This window comes from Vicia villosa, linkage group LG5, assembly GCF_029867415.1.
Source record: "Vicia villosa cultivar HV-30 ecotype Madison, WI linkage group LG5, Vvil1.0, whole genome shotgun sequence".
In the NCBI taxonomy this organism is placed as follows: domain Eukaryota; kingdom Viridiplantae; phylum Streptophyta; class Magnoliopsida; order Fabales; family Fabaceae; genus Vicia; species Vicia villosa.
Window position 1 is genome coordinate 32,700,256 of NC_081184.1, and position 2,608 is coordinate 32,702,863.

Sequence of the window (2,608 nt, forward strand, 5' to 3'; positions counted from 1 at the left end):
GAGTCGATCCTAGCCTGCGTTTGTTTGTTTATTTACTGGGTGTTTATTTGTTTTATGTCTATATCTTGTATATATGTTTGCATGTTTATTTTCTGCTTGCATATCATGTTTATTTCTGTTTGCACATCATGCATATGGATTATATTCTGTGTTCCTTGGGGTCTTCTGTTCTGTTTTGCAGGTTGGGTGGGATGTTTTGAGGTAAAAGGCCCACTACCCAGGCCAAGTGACACCTAGGATTAGCGTGGATGCTCATGTTGGCTCCCGTAGCTCTTGCTACGATCGAGTCAATGTGGGGTACCACAACTGGGCGAGGTTCTTTCATGGAACACTGTGTCTGGCACTCTTGTTGCCTCAAACACTTTGTACCCCATGGGAACTATAGACCCCAGTGACCATTAGGGACCACCTGTCCGTGTCTAGAATTCATACCCGTGAGTTTTGGGGAGGGACAGGATACTAGCCTTCATCATACCCGGATTTCCATTTTGCAATCTGAAGTCGAAATTTTGAACCTGTTACAATCAGTATTACCCAGATGTTCAGAGTTGCGAGGGACATTCAGTCTCTCACCACATCATGCACATGACACATCATACTATTGCATTCACCCCACTTCATTCGCGGAGAATCCTAAAATCTATTTCTAAAGAAAAAAAGAAAAGAAAAGAAAAAGAATATGTACATACCTTTTTGCAAAAAAATTGGAAAGAAAAAAAAGGAAAAGGGATAATGAAAGATTTTAGGATTCTCCCAATGAAATGCATTCCACCACATCATTTAACATGCATGTTCATTTATTTTCAGGAACTTTTTGGCTTTGTCTCCGACTAACACATGGCTCCACCACTGAAGACTGGCAAGCGCAATTACTCTTATTCTTTTGTGAATCCTAATCTGAAGTCTGTTGAGTGTTTGGCAAAGAAGATCACACCGGATGAGTCAACCAATTTCCGAGAGAAATATGGGTACATTCTGAGCCTCCTCAAGATGCCGTTTACCAAGGATGAGCAAGAGGGAGTTCACACTTTGCTTCAGTTTTATCATCCTTCCCTCCGTTGTTTCGCATTCACTGATTATCTTTTGGCTCCTACCTTGGAAGAGTATTCGTCATTCCTTGGCATTCCTGTTGGGAAAGAGGTACCTTATTATAGCGCCATGAAGGCCCCTGATTCCGTTGAGATTGCTAAGGCTCTTTATTTGAGCAAGTCAGTCGTGGAGGCAAATCTCACCAAGAAAGGAGGTTGTCATGGTTTTCGTATGGAGTTCCTGGTTAAAAGAGGTTGTGATGCTGCTGAAGCCAAAGAATGGGACACTTTTAGAGCTATCCTGGCTCTAAGTATCTATGGTATCGTGATGTTCGCAAATGTGCCTGACTTTGTTGATATGCATGCCATCCACATATTCATTCTGCAGAACCCCATTCCTACGCTTCTGGGGGATGTTTATCATTCCGTTCATCATCGTAATGAGCAGAAAGGAGGTTTGGTTAGATTCTGTGCTCCGCTGCTATACCGTTGGTTCAGATCACATCTGCCGGAACGTGGGGCTTTTGTTGATAGTAGGCACACATCCAGATGGGCTGATAGAGTTATGGGGCTTAGAGCTAATGACATTGTCTGGTACAACCGATCCTTGGACCATATGGAAGTTGTTATGAGTTGTGGGAAGTTCAAGAATGTGCCTCTCATGGGCATCAGAGGTGGGATCAACTATAATCCTATCCTGGCTAGAAGAACATATGGATACGCTTTCATTAGTCCTCCTGAACAAGCAGAGATTGCTGAGAATATTTACTATCATTCAGCCACCAATGTTGGGCAAATGGCAGAAGCTGCGCAAGCCTGGAAGAATATTTGCTGGAGAGATAAGAAGTACTTTGGTCAAAGAGACTGTGCGACTTATAAAGACTATACTGAGTGGGTTGAAGTTGTGGTCAACACTCGAGGGATGCCCTTCCCTCCAAAAGATCCTTTGTATCCTCCTGCTGGTGTACAACCCGACATTGTCTCCATGCCTTGTTATAATCAGACTGTGGAGCAGAATCGGAAATTGACCGAACAAATGGAGACGATGCAAGTCAAGATGAATACTGATAGGCAAGAGAAGCTTTCTGCCCTTCATAAGTTGAAAATGAGAGAAATAGAGCTTGAGGAATTGTATGCTAGAGGAAGTACCTCCCAGAAAAGGTCAAGAGTGACCATAGACCCTAAATCTGCTAAATCTCAAGAGAGGGAGATCAAAGAGCGTTATGAAGATCAGTTGGCGGAATTGACAAAGAGGCTCCAAATCCAAACTGATATAGCCAAATCAGAGAAAGCCCGTCGAAAGAAAGCAGACAAGCTCCTTCTGGAGCGTCAGGCAAAGATTGAGGGGTGTTATGAAGAGATTCGCAAGTTGAAGGGTCGAATGGAGGAAAAGGGCCAAAGTGATACTCAAGCTCAAGAGGAGGCCAGAGGTTGGGAATTGAGAAGCCGTTACTTGGAGACCATGCATTTCAGGAAGGACCTATTGATTCAAGAAGTTGTTAAAAGACCAACCCATGCTGAGACCAAAAAGCTGTTTGAAGAAATGAAGGCTTGGAGCTATAAGAACATTGGAGATAGCC

General features: G+C 43.3%; 1 protein-coding gene across 1 annotated transcript; it reads left to right on the top strand.

The window, feature by feature from the left end:
- The first annotated feature begins 837 nt into the window (after positions 1–837).
- LOC131604472 (uncharacterized) lies at positions 838–2,096 on the top strand. Its single transcript, XM_058876909.1, has 2 exons — positions 838–1,990; positions 2,032–2,096. The coding sequence occupies exons 1-2, from the start codon at positions 838–840 to the stop codon at positions 2,094–2,096; spliced, it is 1,218 nt and encodes a 405-aa protein (XP_058732892.1).
- Positions 2,097–2,608: the final 512 nt, after the last annotated feature.

What these genes read in the sequence shown, in the direction of transcription:
- LOC131604472 (XM_058876909.1), top strand. Translation starts at nt 838, where the DNA reads ATGGCTCCACCACTGAAGACTGGCAAGCGCAATTACTCTTATTCTTTT. An exon ending in TCCTTTGTATCCTCCTGCTG is followed by an intron (nt 1,991 to 2,031) that starts GTGTACAACCCG and finishes TGTTATAATCAG; the next exon opens with ACTGTGGAGCAGAATCGGAA.